This window comes from Nerophis ophidion, linkage group LG11, assembly GCF_033978795.1.
Source record: "Nerophis ophidion isolate RoL-2023_Sa linkage group LG11, RoL_Noph_v1.0, whole genome shotgun sequence".
Taxonomy (NCBI): Eukaryota; Metazoa; Chordata; class Actinopteri; order Syngnathiformes; family Syngnathidae; genus Nerophis; species Nerophis ophidion.
In genome coordinates this window covers 36,184,421-36,202,567 of record NC_084621.1, presented here as the reverse complement: position 1 = coordinate 36,202,567, position 18,147 = coordinate 36,184,421, and the positions used below count along the sequence as shown (strand labels likewise).

Here is an 18,147-nt window from a genome sequence, read left to right as displayed (position 1 = left end):
ACATACCAAATGTTCTAAAATACTGTACATACAGTATATATATTGTTTTTGTTCTTCAATCAGTTAACATCTTTGATGTTAATGATGTTATCGAACATGAAAAATATTGTCAAAGTTAATTTACTGCATCACTAACAACTCTTACAATGAGATAACTAAGTTACTAACCCAATTACTTTTAGGGAAAAGTAATTTGTAACTGTAACCGTTTGCTTTTTTAGGGTAAGATTAAAAACCAACACTAGTCATCCAGGATTTTTGTCTTTCTTAAAAGTAAATTATTGCATATTGTTCCATCGTGTGGTACCTAGAGACAAGAATATGTTGATTTACAGTCTAAAAATAGATTTTGTACGCTGACAGAATTTGAATCGCCTGCTGCTGGAGCGCTTGCATTCAGAGAAGTGGAGCTACAATCTATGTTTGATATCATTTTTGCGCAGAAATAACACAAAATAGGGATTGTTACGATCATGCCTTGATTGTCAAATATGTTTAGTAATGTAAACTGTGATATTCATACCTTAAGAAATGCTTCTAATATTCTGTACTTCAAGGGGTTTACAAGTTAATTGTATTGTTATTGCTGCATGACAAGTATGGTAAGTAGGTAGCCATGGCATTGAGGCAGCTTTGGTTCCCAGTTTAAAATTCCGTGTGTTGTTAATTTACTTGTGCACTCGCCTTCTTTTGTTTTTCTTCACTCCGTTTGTGAGTGAGTTTTATGTTATTTTCTCCTCTCCATGTGTGTGCGCCTTTTGTTTATAGTCATCCATCCATCCATTTCCTACCGCTTGTCCCTTTTTGGGGTCACGGGGGGTGCTGGAGCCTATCTCAGCTGCATTTGGGCGGAAACCGGGTTACACCCTGGACAAGTCGCCACCTCATCGCAGGGTCAACACAGATAGACAGACAACATTCACACTCACATTCACAGACTTGGGCTAATTAAGTGTTGCCAATCGACCTATCCAGGTGCATGTCTATATTAAATAGTATTATTTTTTTCCTCTTCCTCCCGTCTCTCCATCATCGGGGTCACATCACAAAGATGTGCTCCAGCTTCCTGACAAGTACTTAACAATCTAGACCATGGGTGTCACACTCTGGCCCGCGGGCCAAATTTGGCCCGCCGTGTAATTTCATTTGGCCCTTGAGGCAATATCAAATTAACATTAAAGCTGGCCCGCCGCTTTAACACCGCGTTCACCACTAATACTCATACTCGTCAACCCTCCTGATTTTCCCGGGAGACTCCCAAAGTATTTCTCCCGACTTCCACCCGGACAATAATATTGGGGACGGGCCATAAAAGCACTGCCTTTGGTGTTCTCTACATGTCGCCACGTCCGCTTTTCCTCCATACAAACAGCGTGCCGGCCCACTCACATAATATATGCGGCTCATACACACACACAAATGTATGCAAGCCATACTTGGTCAACAGCCATACAGGTCACACTGAGGGCGGCCGTATAAACAACTTTAACACTCTTACAAATATACGCCACAATGTGAACCCACAGCAAACAAGAATGACAAACACATTTCGGAAAAACATCCGCACCGTAACACAACATAAACACAACAAAAACACAACCGAACAAATACCCAGAACCCCTTACATCACTAACTCTCCAGGGATGCTACAATATACACCCCCGCTACCACCAAACCTTGCCCCAACTCAAACCCGCCGCCGAAAAGAGGCATTCAATCTGTATTTTTATTCTATTTGATATGCCATTGATATTTTTAAATTATTATTTAAAACTCGATTTTGCATGTCACTATAAAGTTATAAAAGGCTTGCTTGGTAAATATTCAATGCAAAACTTGTTTGGGTCCCTATTAAAGGATTAATTTGTTCAACCTCGGCCCGCGGCTTCGTTTAGTTTTAAATTTTGGCCCACTCTGTATTTGAGTTTGACACCCCTGATCTAGACTATAATAAAGCAGAAAGACTTGATACGGGATATTATAACCAGTGTTTTTTGAAAAACAGCGTTATTCACGTTATTAAGTGTAGTAACGATTAATCTAATTGATAACTTTTATTTACGTTACAATGCAGTTACCAATGCATTTGCTGTAACGGGGTATGCTACTTTTGATGTAGACAAGACAGCGTCAGAATCCCACCGCACACGCGCGCTACTACTACACAGGAGGAATAATGAACATTCTATAAAGTGACACTCATCAACAATAATAATCCTACAATACCTCATTTGTGGACAAACACAGCCATTTGCTTTATTAACTCTCTGTAAAACATTTCACAGGCGCTGCCATCAACAATCTCCTTCCAGTCCAAAGACTACCAATGCTGTGTTAAAACAGCTAATGAGTGCCCTTGATTCACTTGGCAACAAGCACCGCCTTTTAAAGGCACAAACACACACAGTCACATGTCTTAACTGCATACACCAGATATATGAAATTTAAAAAAAGTTAAACATTATCTACTTTTATTAGTAATTAATTAAAGCTATTAAAAAATCAATACAGTAGTAATTCAAATACTTTTTTGAAAAGTAACGAGTAACTGTAACCAATTACTTTTCTAAAAGTAATTTTCCGAACACTGATGATAACGCGAGCCAAGCGTGTTAATATAATTTGGTGTGTTTGATGGCGAAACAGCTTGCAGGCGATATTGTAGAAGTCCACTCTTGAAAGTATATGTACATTATTGTTAAATTACTTAATAAAACTACTGTAGTTGTTTCCTACATTCTATTGTATTTTTTTCATACGATTTTTCCTTTTTTCATTTAAAGGCATGTTTTATGTTAAAATTGTGATGCTTTTGAGGGCTCCGCACAGATCAATGGCCTTTCAATTCATTTCAGTGGGAAACATTGATTTGAGATCCAAGTTTTTTGGGTCACCCGCGTCGTCACAGAACCAATTCAAGTTGTACAAACCTCGTTTCCAAATGAGTTTGGAAATTGTGTTAGATGTAAAGATAAACGGAATACAATGATTTGCAATCATTTTCAACCCATATTCAGTTGAATATGCTACAAAGACAACTTATTTAATGTTCAAACTGATAAACATTTTTTGTTGTTGCAAAAAATCATTAACTTTAGAATTTGATGCCAGCAAAACGTGACAAAGAAGTTGGGAAAGGTGGCAATAAATACTGATAAAGTTGAAGAATGCTCATCAAACACTTATTTGGAACATCCCACACGTGTTCAGGCTAATTGGGAACAGGTGGGTGCCATGATTGGGTATAAAAACAGCTTCCCAAAAAATGCTCAGTCTTTCACAAGAAAGGATGGGGTGAGGTACACCCCTTTGTCAACATCTGTGTGAGCAAATTGTCAAACAGTTTAAGAACAACGTTTCTGAAAGTGAAATTGCAAGAAATTTAGGGATTTCAACATATACAGTACATAATATCATCAAAAGGTTCAGAGAATCTGGAGAAATCACTCCAAGTAACCGGCATGGCCGGAAACCAACATTGAATGACAGTGACCTTCGATTCTTCATGACAGCACTGTATCAAAAACCAACATCAATCTCTAAAGGATATCACCACATGGACTCAGGAACACTTCAAAAAAACACTATCACTAAATACAGTTCATCGCCACTGTACATATGTAAGTGCAAGTTAAAGCTCTACTATGTAAAGCGAAATCCCTTCATCAACAACATCCACAAACGCCGCCGGCTTCTCTGGGCCCGAGATCATCTAAGATGGACTGATGCAAAGTGGAAAAGTATTCTGTGGTCTGACGAGTCCACATTTCAAATGGTTTTTGGAAATATTCGACATCTTGTCAAAGAGGAAACGAACCATCCAGACTGTTATTGACGTAAAGTTCAAAAGCCAGCATCTGTGATGGTATGGGGGTGCATTAGTGCCCAAGGCATGGGTAACTTACACATCTGTGAAGGCACCATTAATGCTGAAAGGTACATACAGGTTTTGGAACAACATATGCTGCCATCTAAGAGCCGTCTTTTTCATGGATGCCCCTGCTTATTTCAGCAAGACAATGCCAAGCCACATTCGGCACGTGTTACAACAGTGTGGCTTCATAAAAAAAGAGTGCGGGTACTTTCCTGGTCCGCCTGTAGTCCAGACCTGTCCCCCATCGAAAATTTGTGGTGCATTATGAAGCATAAACTATGACTGCAGAGACCCTGGACTGTTGAACGACTGAAGCTCTACATAAAACAAGAACGGGAAAGAATTCTACTTTCAAAGCTTCAACAATTAGTTTCCTCAGTTCCCAAACGTTGATATTACAGACCTTCGATCCCTCAGGCGGCACTGCATCAAAAATGGACATCAGTGTTGTTAAAATAAAAAGTGATGTAACAGTGGTGAACATGCCCTTTCCCAACTACTTTGTCATGCGTTGCAGCCATGAAATTCCAAGTCAATTATTATTTGCAAAAAAAAAAAAAAAAGTTTATGAGTTTGAACATCAAATATCTTGTCTTTGTAGTGCATTCAATTGAATATGGGTTGAAAAGGATTTGCAAATCATTGTATTCCGTTTATATTTACATGATGTCCAATCTTGTTTTCTCTAAAAACCATGAGTGTGAAATGAAGTGAGATCGTAGCGAGCAGTCACCTCTTGGTGATGATGAATGGTTTAGGGCTATATAAAAAAACTTGGACTGATTGAAAAAATATGTTTTTCTTAAAAGTTTAAAAATCCACGCCATCCCATTTCAAATATTTTTTTCATGATAGCTTATATATTTGCCTCTAAACTTTTCAAAATATGCCCTAATCTGCACTGATCCAAATAAACAGTAACCTAATAGGGCTCTAGACCATCGCCTGAAACACGAAAGTGCCTCCAGGTCACATGATTGCAACCCATCTATAATTTAAACGTACATCTGTCAGTAGACTTCATGTGGAAGCGCTAAAAACTGCAACATGGCTGACAGGTAGAAGACGCAGTCAAAGTGGAGTCACGTAAATAAGATCACCGACAAAAAGGCGCATTCTAGAGATGCGCGGATAGGCCATTATATCATCCGCATCCGCATCACTAAAGTCGTCATCCACCCGAACCAACATTTTATCAGAACCGCAACCGCCCGCCCGTTGTTATTTATCTGGAGTCTGCGACCTTTACCACTAAAAGAGCTAGTTTGACCCGTGTCACAAAGTAAAGAAGGCAATGGGAGCCGCTAACATTCTCGCAAATATCCGATGGTGCTCATCCAGGTAACGAGAATAAGGGCGTGCTGTGAAGCCATTGTCTTTGACAATTTCTACATCATGTACGAACCGTTTGCCAGTCAAGCAACATGTTGTATGCAGATTCTTCAAACACACGTACAAGACTGAAAGGCATACTGGGTGGTACAGAGTACACTGATGGTTGTGATATAAACAATTTTAACATTCTTACTAATATGCGCCACACTGTGAAGCCACACCAAACAAGAACGACAAATACATTTCGGGAGGACATCCTCACAGTAACACAACATAAACGCAACACAACAAATACCCAGAATCCTTTGCATCCATGATTATTCCTGAATATATTTTACACCCCCGCGCCCCCAACCCCGCCCACCTTACCGACGTACGGGGAGGTGGGGGGGTGGCGGGGTTTGCTGCTAGCGGGATGTACAATATAATCAGGATTTGTCATGGATGCAAAGGATTCTGGGTATTTGTTGTGTTGCGTTTATGTTGTGTTACTGTGAGGATGTTCTCCCGAAAAAATTTTGTCATTCTTGTGTGGTGTGGCTTCACAGTGTGGCGCATATTAGTAAGAGTGTTAAAATTGTTTATATCGCAACCATTAATGGACTTTGTATCACCCAGTATGCCTTGCAGTCATGTGCGTATATTGCTGGACTGGCAAGAAGGTTGTACATGTTGTAGAAGGCGTCAAAGGCAAAGACTTCACAGCACGCCCTAATATTTATTAACTGGGTGACTTCCGGCAGACATTCTTGAGAATGTTTACGTCTTTTATTGTCTTCTTCGCTTTATGATGCGGGTCCAAAATGGCTCTTTGAACGGTAAAGGTTACCGTTCCCAGAACCATGTGTATCAAATATTTACAAATGGTTCAACCGCCACCCGCCCGAATCTATGTAAAATCTTTTTTTTCGTCATGTCACCCGCCCGACCTGCGGTTTATCCACGGATTCCGCGGATGAGACCGCAAACCGTGCATCTCTAGCGCATTATGAAGAGACGCTCAGAAAGCGGCTTAAAAATGGTTTATAAAACATAACATTTTCACCCAAAAGTTACAATTGTTTAGCGCTTTTCTATCTTTAAGGTACTCAAAGCGCTTTAACACTATTTCCACACTCACCCATTCACACTGATGGCGGGAGCTGCGATGCAAGGCGCTAAACACAACCGATCAGCAGCAAGGGTGAAGTGTCTTGCTCAAGGACACAATGGATGTGACTAGGGTGGTAGAAGCCAGGGATTGAACAAGGAATCCTCAGGTTACTGGCACGGCCACTCTCCCAACCAGGCTATATCACATGATGTAACCAGCCAAATCTGGCCCCTGTGCCTTAAGTTTGACACCTGTGGGAAGATGACAGGAGCGTAACATTTTGTTATTCGAGAGCAGGGAAACACTTTCAAAATGAATTTGCCCCAAAATTGATTGATTTATGCAAAGTCTTTGACAGCTATGTTGACCTACATTAGACTGGTTTGTTCCATCGACAATAAGTGACTACTATCCCGAGTAGAAAAACAGTGCACCTCTCTCATGACAACAGTTGTGCCCCACTCTCGGATAGTCCGTCTTAAAAATTAAAGACATGTGAACGTTACACTTGTCCCATCGATCCACTTCTCAATCGTTGAGCGTTTCCAGATGATTGGACTTGACAGGAAAGATTAGACAGCACTTGCCAGTTTACCGAGGGGGTGTCACAGACGCGCACCATTGCTGTCAACAACATGAATGTGCACTGATTATTCTCCAGGGCAGCAACAGGAACACAAGCGCTCCACTCCCCACCCCCCCATTTGCCCCTCTTCTGAAAGTGAGTCATGAAATATTAAATGCAGTGATCTGCTGAGATGGTTGGGCCGCTTGTCACGGCCTAACACTTACCACATGTCTAAACAAAGGTAAGCGCCCTCCGCTAGCCAATTAATCTTCAATTAGGGGTTCTGTTCTGTGCCTTCGCATCTGTGTTTTCCAGTCTGGGCTCAGCAGATGGGGGTAGTTGTGTGAAGTTTATCATCCATCCATCCATTTTCTACCGCTTATTCCCTTTTGGGGTCGCGGGGGGCGCTGGCGCATGCTCTGGGAATATAAAGGACTCTTTCTGACATACATTGTCACATGACGACTCGGATGACGTGCGAGCGCGGTCTATTTAAAAATACAAATAAAAAAGCAAAGCATCTGGGAGCAGAAAATAATGTTTCCATGTGATACGCTGAGAGACAGAGGCCTAACTGATTTATCGGGGATTGTCATGACTCCGGCAGGCTTTATATAACTAGCAGCTGAAGTCCGTACTTTCCCATGTCGAGGTCACGAGGCCAGGCTCTAAGCGCTGTGCTGCATGCTTGTTTTTCACACAAGAATTCCCGCCCACTGTTGGCGGATCTAAGAGAGCATGAAAGAGAATCAGAGAGCTGTACAGTAAGTGGGTGCATCCCCTAATACCGCCTACCCCCACCGGGGGCATTGCGCCTTGTGGCAGGTTTCCCTGTGCCTCCCACTTTTAAATGACAGAAGATTCTCTGTGAAAAGCTAGGACCACACGTTCAACCCGCTCATGCCCCGCCATCGGTGTGCCATGACCAGAAGCCGGGGGCGCCGGGAGCGTGGAAGGATGAAAGGATGAGGGAGAGGATCAAAGCTGGATGCGTGAAAAAGCACAAAGCGCACAAGCAAGAGGCACCACTTTGACCTCTGTCACTCATTCACACACACACACACACACACACACACACACACACGCACGCACGCACGCACGCACGCACGCACGCACGCACGCACGCACGCACGGCGTCCACCATGGCCTCTGCTTCCCCCTTGATGTAGCAGTCACAAAAAAAACAAAGCATGAAGGTTCCACCACTCATTTTGCAAGAAGGCTTAATTAGACCTAAAGACCTGACGTAGCGCCCCCTTTTGGTAGCAACTCCCAATTGCAACACCTTACAGAAGCACTCTGAAATATCCCAAGGGTCTATTATAAAATGCATTTATATGCAAACGTACACTAGTTTGGATGATCCAACAAGGCAAGAGCTATTATTTAGCTCATCATTTTATAGGAGCTACCCTTCTATTGAACATGTAAAGGTCATTTATATTGGGAGTTTAAATGTACAATATCTGTACTGTACAGAGATTCCCCCGATGCATTCAATAATCTATGTATAAAAAAACTCAACCTTTAAAGAGATAATAATGCTCACTTTTCCAAATATGTTTTTTTATTGTAGTTTCAGTTTGTATTGGTGTTAAACTCCACTGCTTTGAGGGTTTCATTTAATTCATATTTTTCTTATTTTTTTCTGAACACGACAATAATATAAAATTAAAAAGTCTCCATAAAGATAATTTTCGACAAAATACCAGTACTAAAAGCAAAAGACTTCTTGAAAAAAGCAAACAACAGAAAAAGAATGTGTTCAAAAAAGCAAGAAGAAGCAGAATCTTGTTGTCCATCACTCAGATTACCTTTTTTCCCAGGACAAAACTTATTAACATAATGACTATACAAAGATTTATGTCAGCTATTTGAGAGGGGGGAAATCTTAGATACTAATACCACAAAAAGAACATTTTATTTACAAAAAAAAATGGTGCTGGAAAAAAAAAAATTCACATCCAAAATGCAATTCCAATTAATTACGTGTAATGGACTCAATTTTAAGAATAATAAAAAATAAAAAGAGGCCCTATGTATACTTTACACTGTATGCCGCCAAGAGGAGCAGTTGTAACCTGAAACATTTTTTATTACCGTTAATATACCAAATAATATATTACATGAATCGGTTTGAATCTACATTGATTTGGGATTAAACCGAATCGCCACACTACTGCTAAATGATACATTTTTAATTCAGATTAATCAAACTTTAGAATTTTAATTAATCATGAATAATCACAGTAAATGATTTGCTTTGTCTTTCATACCAACAGCAATCAGACTGTATACTGCATATGTTCCTTTTTGACTATACCTAAATGTATAATAGACTGTATTTATATTATTCACATATGAATAATGTTGTATAATAAGTGAAGTGAAGTGAAGTGAAGAATATTTATATAGCGCTTTTCTCAAGTGACTCAAAGCGCTTTTACATATCTAAGTTACATTTAAACCAGTGTGGGTGGTACTGGGAGCAGGTGGGTAAAGTGTCTTGCCCAAGGACACAACGGCAGTGACTAGGATGGCTGAAGCAGGAATCGAACCTGCAACCCTCAAGTTGCTGGCACGGCCACTCTACCAACCGAGCGATACCGCTGTATTTATGTTATTCACATGTGAATAATGCTGTATAATAGACTGTATTTATTTTATTCACATGTAAAAAATAGCTAAGTGTTTATTGTTTATTGAGCGCGAACTGTGGTGCTGAATTTCCCCAAGGGATGAATAAAGTACTTTCTATTCTATATTATTATATTCTATTAAAAAATAAACCAATATTTTGACACATTTGTCTTTTGTCAGAATATTTGTAAAATGTTTTATTTGAATGCACAATTGTTAAATATTGTAATTATCTAAAGTGCTGCTTGGGTTTATTTTGAAGTGAAGGTTGCCACCCAGCAGTGTTTTCACTCATCTTTGTACTGATGTACGCATTAACCTGATCACGGACCATCTAACAACTTTGTCGCCTTTCAAGTAACAATCCACAGTTAAGGATACTATCAAAATTAATTGCGTGATTAATCTGTCTTTATTCATAATTAATGCAATAATGGTTTGTTTTAATTGCATAAGTATAACTTTGCTAGAAATAGTTCCATGAAACTTTACGGTGCCGTTGGTCAAGAGGAGTCAAAATACGTTTTGGTGGCGATCCAAATAAAGGTTCTGATACGTGCATGTATTTTGAGTTTTTTCCGTTATAGCCCATTTGCATTGGGGCCCAGAGATGTAGTGACCAACCACATCCAGCAGATGACGCTACAGTGGAAGTGTAGCCTTGCATTCCTAGGTTTTTTTTTTCATGTTTAGGATTGTGGACCAGCTGCTTGTTCCTAACTGTAACCTACAGCAAGCCTAGCGCGACTTTGACCATGCAGGAGGATCGTCTCTCCATTATTCATGAGTCCTCAGGTTGGACCATGGGAACAAGCTGATCGGGGCCCTGTGTCAATACGAAACATTGCCCCCCACAATGGGCTCGGCCTGCAACTACACTGTTGACAGACACCAACACAAAGGAGCTGAAAGGGGGTCCCCCTCCGTTCTCACACACACCAAAGAATGAGTCAGTGTGCTGCCGCTCAGAACGCTGTTTGTACAGTATATACAGCTTTTGTCCCTGGCTTCTGTTCTCCCATCAATAGGGCTTGAAGTGTTGATGAAAACCAGGAGGAGACGACTCCTCTGCGGCTGCCAGATAGAGTTCATGTTCATTGGATGGCACCTGAAGACTTAGCTAGACATTCAGTGATATATCACCGCACGCCCTCGTCTAGCGGCTAACCGTTAATCTTGACGAATCTTTCATGCATTAGGACCACGGTGTCTGCCGCAGTCGCTACCATGTGATCCCCTGACAAAGATATCTAAACCTGGCAACCATTGTATCATATGAACCAAACAATTCGACTGATAATCGGTCTTCAAAAGATAGATTTAAACCCTGTTGAAACTGTCTCGTTGTCAAGGCTTTCAGACCGTTTTAAAAGGTTCCATTATAAGTCGCCATAGAGCTAAACCTTTTGGAAATCGCCAGACCCCAGACCGACACCACAGAATAGGGGGCAGTGTGGTTGCATTGGCGTTGCTATGGTAACAATGACTGTGCCTATATACATATGCTATACATCCATGTATAACCAGAAGAATGTCAGCTAAAAGGTCAAACAATTTTGGAGAAACAGACGACGACCAAAACAGCACTTCAATGAGCAAATGTGGTAAACAAGAATGAGGACTAATTACACAAAACAAAACAATAATAATACGGGCAGCATGGTGAAAAAGGGGTTAGGGAGTCAGCCTCACAATACCAAGGTCCTGAGTTCGATCCCCGGGCTCGAAGTCTTTCTGTGTGGAGTTTGCATGTTCTTCTCGTGGCTGGGTTCTCCAGGCTTCCACGGACATGTACCTGGGGATAAGTTGATTGGCAACACTAAATTACCGTGTATGAATGTTGTCTGTCTATCAATAATACAGGGGTGTCCAAACTGCGGCCTGGTGGCCATTTGCGGCCCGCAGCAAATGTTTTAATGGCCCATCACGCACTATAAAAATCCTACAACAACAACAACAACAAAAAACTAATACAAGGTGGAAAAAAATGCAAGAATGTGTAAATTAACGGGAAAAACATGAAAAGTTGACGCCAAAAACTAACGATGTACTAAGTATTATTTACAAGCCGATAATGTCCTGCCTCTCAAATTACCAATGAACTAATTTCTATTTATCAATTTTTAAATGCATATTAATCTGTAGTTTATGAACTTTCTTTGCCGCAGGTTTTGGGGCAGCTTCTTCAGCGGCAAGAGTTCTTTGTAGGCATTTCAAAACACAGTCGTAGCGAGGCTGGCAGAACATATGGTGCAAATAGCACACAACATGCATTCCACTTGAAACGCCAAAGAGGTCTCGAACCACGTTTACAAAGAGCTCAGGGAAAGTTTACACAAGTAAGAGAAAATTAAGACTTCATTTGTTTGTTCACCTATAGCACAACAAGGGTTATCTTGCCTCTCTTTCTCAGGTTTTTCTTTTAATCAGTAATCAGAGTTGTTTTTGAATGTAATCAGATGTATTGGTGAGAAGTCATAATTCCTCATATCAACATGATAATTATACTGTATGTCCAATATTTATAATGTACCCCTACTAATAACACAAAGTTGACATGAAGGCTATTTGTTCATTTTATAAAAATGTATATATTGTATCAAAATGAAATATATCAAAATGGCCCCTGCATCTTTTGATCTTTCAGTGTGCGGACCTCGTAGGAAAAAGTTTGGATACACCTGCACTAATACAAGAAATGTAGCCGTATTTAAAAGCTAACACTTAGCCCTTCCAACAGAAAAAGTATCATTTACTCAAAAATATATGTACAATTCCACACTTACAACAAACATCTATATATCTCCCCTTTGCTTTGACGTCAATATCAGCCATGGTAATTTGGTAATTTATGTATTATTTTAGATTTGTATTGTTCTCACAAACTTTTAAAGCCTATAGTTTAAGAAAGTAAAACAGCTAAATGACAATAGCAATTTTTGAGATGAATTGTAAAGATTGTGCCCATACAATTAAAAAAACACAAAAACAACAAAACAATTTCATTCAAATAGCATGAATCTATTTTGAACAGGTGGGGAGTTACACATTACAATTACTCTTGTAACTGAAATTTATATGTACTCTGTGTGTATTTGCACTTTCTAACTTGTGTTAGAAGTATTTTACTTTGCTACATTAAAATCATATCCGTCACAGAGTAAAACAATGCATCTAGGAACATCAGTGAATAAAGTGTCGGACAATCATATAAGGTTAAACTTTGCAAGAAGTTTATGATTTTTCTTTATTTAATTTTTGGCACTTTAATCCATAAAAGTGTCTTGATTTGTTAAAATCATTCGGTTCTCAACTACATATATATTTTATGTAACTAATTTGGTTTTATTGTAAGTACATAACTGGAAACATCCTAAAATATGTGTGATTAATTTTAAATAAAAACTTATTACACTAATTATAATTATTCATCCTATTTGGGGGCGGCATGGCGTAGTGGGTAGAGCGGCCGTGCCAGAAACCTGAGGGTTGCAGGTTCGCTTCCCACCTATGGACATCAAAGTCGCTGCCGTTGTGTCCTTGGGCATGACACTTCACCCTTTGCCCCCGGTGCCGCTCACACCGGTGAATGAATGATGAATGAATGATTGGTGGTGGTCGGAGGGGCCGTAGGCGCAAACTGGCAGCCACGCTTCCGTCAGTCTACCCTAGGGCAGCTGTGGCTACAGATGTAGCTTACCACCACCAGGTGTGAATGAATGATGGGTTCCCACTTCTCTGTGAGTGCTTTGAGTATATAACAATAGAAAAGCGCGATATAAATCTAATCCATTATTATTATTATTATTAAATTTTTTTTTTAATTGCAAATGCACTGTAGTCGATACTAAATTTAATTGAATTATTACACCCAACACAAGAGCTACATCAACCATCCGTTCTTCACATTTGATTGACATTGTAGTAATGTCATATGTTTAAAAAAAAGAAAAGCAGGAATTGGACACATTAAAAAGCTTTCAGGATTATAAAACTCCTGTCTGCTGCCATCTAGCGGTTACATTTGGTACAAGTTAGAACAAAATAAGAATATTAACATAGATTTGTTTTTGTGTCAAATAAATAATACACAACACACACACACACACACACACACACATATATATATATATATATATATATTTATATATATATATAACGGGAATAAGCGGCAGGAAATGTATGGATGGATGGATATATATACATATATATATATATATATATATATATATATATAGTCAATTAATCACAATGGGAAACATTCATTGAAACGTCTGGATTTTAAATAAAATCTGAATTGTTTTAAGGGTGGAATATTAAGAATACAATTGTAATAATACATCAAATTATATCATTGTGTTAGTTTAAGTGAATAGATGCAAATATACCCGAATTGGGTTCATGTCCACGACCCCTCATTCACACACCAGAATGTGATTGGAAGACACGCCCCATAGTCCTACCATCTCCATGGCAACGGCAGTACCCGCTCCTGATTGGGTGGGCGGTCATCAAGCAGGCGCTTGGACAGGCTTCAAATATTCCTCTGCGTGTTACGCCGTCCTCTCGTCTTCATCCTAATCGGAAGGAAACATTTTTTTAATACAAACTCTAAACTTGAACTTTATCATCATGGTTGAGCAGTTTGTCGGAACCTGGAAGCTTACGACCAGCGAGAACTTTGACGACTACATGAAAGCAATCGGTAAGGACACAGCACTGCCAACTAGCATCCTTAGACAATGGACTTAAAGTTAGTAAGGTCATGCTGATTCTGTCTTATTTTGCATGGAGGCGTCGGCTTTGCGACGAGGCAGATGGGAAACATGGCTAAGCCCAACTTGGTGATCAGTGTGGATGACTCGGGCCTGGTCACAATGAAGTCTCAAACCACATTCAAAACCACCGAAATGCAATTCAAGCTCAATGAGGAATTTGATGAGACCACAGCAGATGACCGAAAGACTAAGGTATGATTGTACATTTTCCTTGTTTTTATTGTTTAGCATGTAAAAAAACGCTCCATGTTTTTTGCTTTAGACCATCGTCACTCTAGAAAATGGCAAACTTGTGCAGAAACAGACCTGGGATGGGAAGACAACAACACTGGAGCGAGAGATTCAGGAGGGCAAACTAACAGCTGTGAGTTGACTGTCATACGTTTTACACATGGTTGAAGATGGTTATTATACATAAACCCTGTCTCCACAGAAATGCATCATGGATGATGTTGTTGCAGTGAGGACTTATGAGAAGGACTCTTAAGTCTTGTTAAATGAAAGTGTTCCTTTGCAACTGAAAATAAATTCTAAACTGCAAGGATTCAGTGTAAAGTTTTTTTTTGTGTGTGTGTGAAGCTTAACTTTGTCTTTTAAATCAAGACAAATCACCTGCTTGAACAAGAACTGCCAGGCACACCACTTTTCTTAGCCATGTGAATGGTCTCTTTGTTAGAATTGGTTTCTAAGGCTTTCTTTAAGAATTCCGGCTTGACAAAACTCGTTTGGATATTAAAGCCTATTTTTCAACTCTTCACTTAAGAGTCTTGCTTGTCACACTTGCAAGGAACGTTGGGTCAGTTAAGTCTGAGTGGTCTCCTTCCTGAGCTCACAGGATTTTGTTTTGTTTGACAATGGTTTTTTGTTCTGCCCAAGCAAAGCAACATGTCTGAAAATCAGGCAGTCAAAGCTAAATCTCAGCCCGTAGGGGGTTTGAGGTTAAAGTGGTGACCCCCGCACCCCCTTCAATCCGTTAGGCCTCTTGTCTTGGATGCACAGACTGGAAGTAAAGCAAGTGCATTTAATGTGTCCAATTAAGCCTCATTAGTGCAATGGGCTTGTGTGACAATTCTTATTTCTTTAAATGCTACAAGCCCCATTTTAATACAACTAATTTTGAATTTAGTTTATTATAAACTTTTATTTTTTTCTGCACTTGACTTAAATATTGTGGTTAAAAAAAAAAAAGACAATCTGCAATGTTCCCTATAGATGTATGGAATTGTTCACTGCTCTGCGCACATTACATCAAGGATGGCTCCAGGATTGTTTATCGGTTACTGTTCAGACTGTTATAGTGGGCAAATATATTAAATACTTGATAGATAAAGCCTCTGCCTTAATACCTAGGCCTACCCCATTAATGTATTTTAATGTTGATCATGATGGTGGCACTTGGAGAGCCAAGTGTTTTTGAGGTGGTACTTGGTGAACATTTTCAGAAGCACTTGACACATCTCATTGTGCAACATGTTTTAAAGTAAACTAAAAGTGACCGAAGGTTCAAATTATTTCCAAAAAGGACCTCCAAACACATACAAGTGCATAGTTCATACTTTTTTTTTTTTTTTTTTTAATTTACTTTTAACGTCTGATTCTGGCAGCTCTGCCATTTTAGTGCTTTTAGATCTTAAAGCTGCCTTTGACACAGTTGACCACACAATTCTTTTAGACCGCCCTGAGAGACTGTGTGGGTGTCAGGGGGACTGTATTACGGTGGTTCAGATCCTACCTGTCAGAGAGGTCGTTCTTTGTCAGGCTGGGGGACGCCACCTCTTCAGCCCTGCTTTACTGAGGTGTCCCCCAGGGATCTATTTTATGCCCAATCCTGTTTGTTCTTTATCTCCTCCCTCTTGGGGAGATTTTTAAGAAACATGGTGTTTTATCACTTTTATGCAGATGAATGCCAAATTTATATGCCAATTTCAAAAGGCCACGGCCCCCTGACACCCCTTCTCAACTGTCTATGTGACGTCAAGGCTTGGTTAGCCCAGAATTTTTTTAATAATGAATGAGGAAAAAACGGAAATTTCAGTTTTTGGTCTGGCCCTCACTGACTTGGGACCATTGCAAAATTATGTGCGTCCCAAAGTCACCAGCCTTGGTGTCACTATAGACAGCGGCTTTTAAACTTGACAAACAAGTAAACGGTGTTTTAAAACCGTGTTTTTATCACCTTCATCTTTTAGTAAAGGTTAAACCGTTTTTATCTTTTAACCTTTTTAAACAAGTCGTGCATGCTGTTATTTCAAGTTGCCTGGACTACTGGAATGCACTTTATGCTGGCATTAGCCAAAAAGCTCTCTCCCGGTTGCAGTTAGTCCAGAACGCGGCAGCACAACTTTTAACAGGGGCCAGGAAACGCCAGCATATAACCCCAATTCTTCAGAGTTTGCACTGGTTCCCTGTTCATTTTAGAATTGATTTTAAAACATTGCTGTTTGTTTATAAATCTTTACATGGACTGGCACCTCAGTATATCTCGGCTCTCATCCAAATTTACACTCCTGCGTGCGCTCTGAGGTCCGGGAGCCAGCTCCAGCTCGTGGTGCCCAAGACCAGACTTAAGACCAGGGGAGACAGGGCCTTCTCTGTGGTCGGCCCTAAGCTCTGGAACACTCTGCCGCTCCATTTTCAAACTGCTTCCACAGTGGAGTGTTTTAAGTCTCGTCTTAAGACCCACTTTTATTCTTTGGCTTTTAGAACTACGTTAGTTGAGTGGTCCTCTGTTGTCCTTAGTGTTTTTTATACACTTTGATTTCTATTTTACTGTTTGAATTGATTTTATTCTTTAAAATTGTTTTTAATCATATTTATTTTTATATTTATTTTTTGTTTTTATTCAGTCATTGGTGGAGCATAATGTTTTTTAAATATTTTTAACATGGCTGTGCAGCATTTTGGAAACGTTCTTGTTTAAATGTGCTATATAAATAAAATGGATTGGATTGGATTTTTTTTTTTTCCGTAAATGGGCCAAATCACCTGTTAGAAAGTAATCTAAGGAAAAGACTCACTTGATTATAAGACATTTAACTTATGTCAGGTTTGGTAGAAATGTGCTTCTGATGTGGCCAGTGTGCACTAAATGCTCAGGGAGTTTATGCATTTGGTCAGACACATGAAAAATGAGGTAGGGCATTGCTAATATCAGGAGTGTCAAACTTGTTTTCATTGAGGGCCACATCAGTTATGGCAGCCCTCAGAAGGCTGCTTGTAACAGCAAATAAATGAATATTCTCATGCATTTGATTATATTTTTAGGTACACTGTAAAACTGGCAATTTAGTCACCAGAATCCTACTATAGTAAAACGTTTTGTTTTTCTCCACAACATAAACCAGTCAATGGAAAAACTGGCAGCTTAGGTGCCAGAATTTTAATGTCAAAATGTACAGTTTTTTTTATTTTTTATTTTTACAACATATTACTTAATATGTAAAAACAGAACCAAAGTTTTCTAAATTTCAAAGTTTTTTTCAATAAAAAAAATGTGGCACTTACAGTAATGTGGCATTTACAGTAATACATCACAAAAACAGCAACCATTGTAATATTTTTTATATTCAAATGCAGCTGAGAGGCTACAGCCCGCAACCCCAAAAGTGACAAGCTGTAGAAAATGGATGGATGGACCTACTACTACCACTATATTGTTTTTGCCCTCAAGTTTTCAATCATAAAAATGTTAAAATAAGTCTGATATACACTTTTTGTAAACTCTTGAAATCTCTAGATCTCTGTTTTTTTTTATCACAAAAACATAAAATATGCAATAATTTTCCCCCAAAAATTTAAAAAGTGACATTTTTGACAACATTATCACACTAAAATTCTCAAAAAGCCCCAACCTCCATCA

General features: G+C 39.4%; 2 protein-coding genes across 3 annotated transcripts in view; one reads left to right on the top strand and one right to left on the bottom strand.

Moving 5' to 3' along the window:
* LOC133561990 (hairy/enhancer-of-split related with YRPW motif protein 1-like) overlaps positions 1-14,086 on the bottom strand; it is a 52,863-nt gene extending 38,777 nt beyond the window's left edge. Inside the window, exon 1 of one of the 2 annotated variants that reach the window (XM_061915759.1) lies at positions 13,974-14,086. The gene's annotated coding sequence lies outside the window, so the exon portion shown is untranslated. The remainder of the gene's footprint in view (positions 1-13,973) is intronic. The other variant, XM_061915758.1, reaches the window with a different exon arrangement.
* Positions 14,051-14,829, top strand: fabp4b (fatty acid binding protein 4b). Its single transcript, XM_061915760.1, has 4 exons — positions 14,051-14,215; positions 14,305-14,480; positions 14,551-14,652; positions 14,722-14,829. Exons 1-4 carry the CDS (start codon positions 14,143-14,145, stop codon positions 14,773-14,775), a joined length of 405 nt encoding a protein of 134 aa, XP_061771744.1. The 5' UTR covers positions 14,051-14,142; the 3' UTR covers positions 14,776-14,829.
* Positions 14,830-18,147: the final 3,318 nt, after the last annotated feature.